The 1,110-nt window shown below is 52.3% G+C and overlaps 1 protein-coding gene across 1 annotated transcript in view; it reads left to right on the top strand.

The window, feature by feature from the left end:
• LOC107307351 (histone-lysine N-methyltransferase 2B-like) overlaps nucleotides 1–1,110 on the top strand; it is a 28,439-nt gene that overhangs the window by 21,330 nt on the left and 5,999 nt on the right. Inside the window, exon 3 of the mRNA XM_015850849.1 lies at nucleotides 83–203. Within this exon, the coding sequence (XP_015706335.1) occupies nucleotides 83–203 (121 nt within the window). The remainder of the gene's footprint in view (nucleotides 1–82; nucleotides 204–1,110) is intronic.

Raw genomic sequence — 1,110 nt, 5'->3', positions numbered from 1 at the left:
CTATGGGGTCTCTATGGGTCTCAATGTCTCTCTATGGGGTCTCTATGGGTCTCAATGTCTCCCTATGGGGTCTCTATTCCAGTCCCTGGTTGAAGGTTCCGGTTTCTCGGTTCTTCGCCGCGTGTTTGTGGATTTTGCGGGGATGAATTTCAAGAGGAAATTCCTGGGAGGGCTGGAACCCAGCGCCGTGCACATCATGATCGGTCAGTGGGGCTGTGGGGGTCTATGGGGTCTATGGGGGCTCTATAGGGTCTATGGGGTCTCTATGGGTCCCTATGGGTCTCTATGTGTCCCTATGTGTCTCTATGGGGCTCTATGAGGTTCTATGGGTCTCTATGGGTCCCTATGGGTCCCTATGGGTCTCTATGTGTCCCTATGGGTCCCTATGGGTCTCTATGTGTCCGTATGGGTCTCTATGGGGATCTATGAGGCTCTATGGGTCTCTATGGGTCCCTATGGGTCCCTATGGGTCTCTATGGGTCTCTATGGGTCTCTATGGGGTCTCTATGGGTCTCTATGGGGTCTCTATAGGGTCTATGGGGTCTCTATGGGGTCTCTATAGGGTCTATGGGGTCTCTATAGGGTCTATAGGGTCTCTATGGGGTCTCTATAGGGTCTATGGGGTCTCTATAGGGTCTATGGGGTCTCTATGGGGTCTCTATAGGGTCTATGGGGTCTCTATAGGGTCTCTATAGGGTCTCTATGGTGTCTCTATGGGTCTCTGTGGGTCTCTATGGGGTCTATGGGGTATCTATGGGGGCTCTATAGGGTCTGTAGTGTCTCTATAGGGTCTATGGGGTCTCTATGGGGTCTCTATAGGGTCTATGGGGTCTCTATGGGGTCTCTATAGGGTCTCTGGGGTCTCTATGGGGGCTCTATAGGGTCTCTGGGGTCTCTATGGGGTCTCTATAGGGTGTATGGGGTCTCTATAGGGTCTATGGGGTCTCTATGAGGCTCTATGGGTCCCTATGGGTCCCTATGGGTCTCTATGGGTCTCTATTGGTCTCTATGGGGTCTCTATGGGGTCTCTATAGGGTCTATGGGGTCTCTATGGGGTCCCTATGGGTCTCTATGGGTCTCTATAGGGTCTATGGGGTCTCTATAGGGTCT

The sequence above is a fragment of the Coturnix japonica genome, unplaced genomic scaffold (assembly GCF_001577835.2).
Source record: "Coturnix japonica isolate 7356 unplaced genomic scaffold, Coturnix japonica 2.1 chrUnrandom555, whole genome shotgun sequence".
Lineage (NCBI taxonomy): Eukaryota > Metazoa > Chordata > Aves > Galliformes > Phasianidae > Coturnix > Coturnix japonica.
Note: the sequence above shows the minus strand (reverse complement) of the source record. Positions and strands in the feature narration are given on the sequence as shown.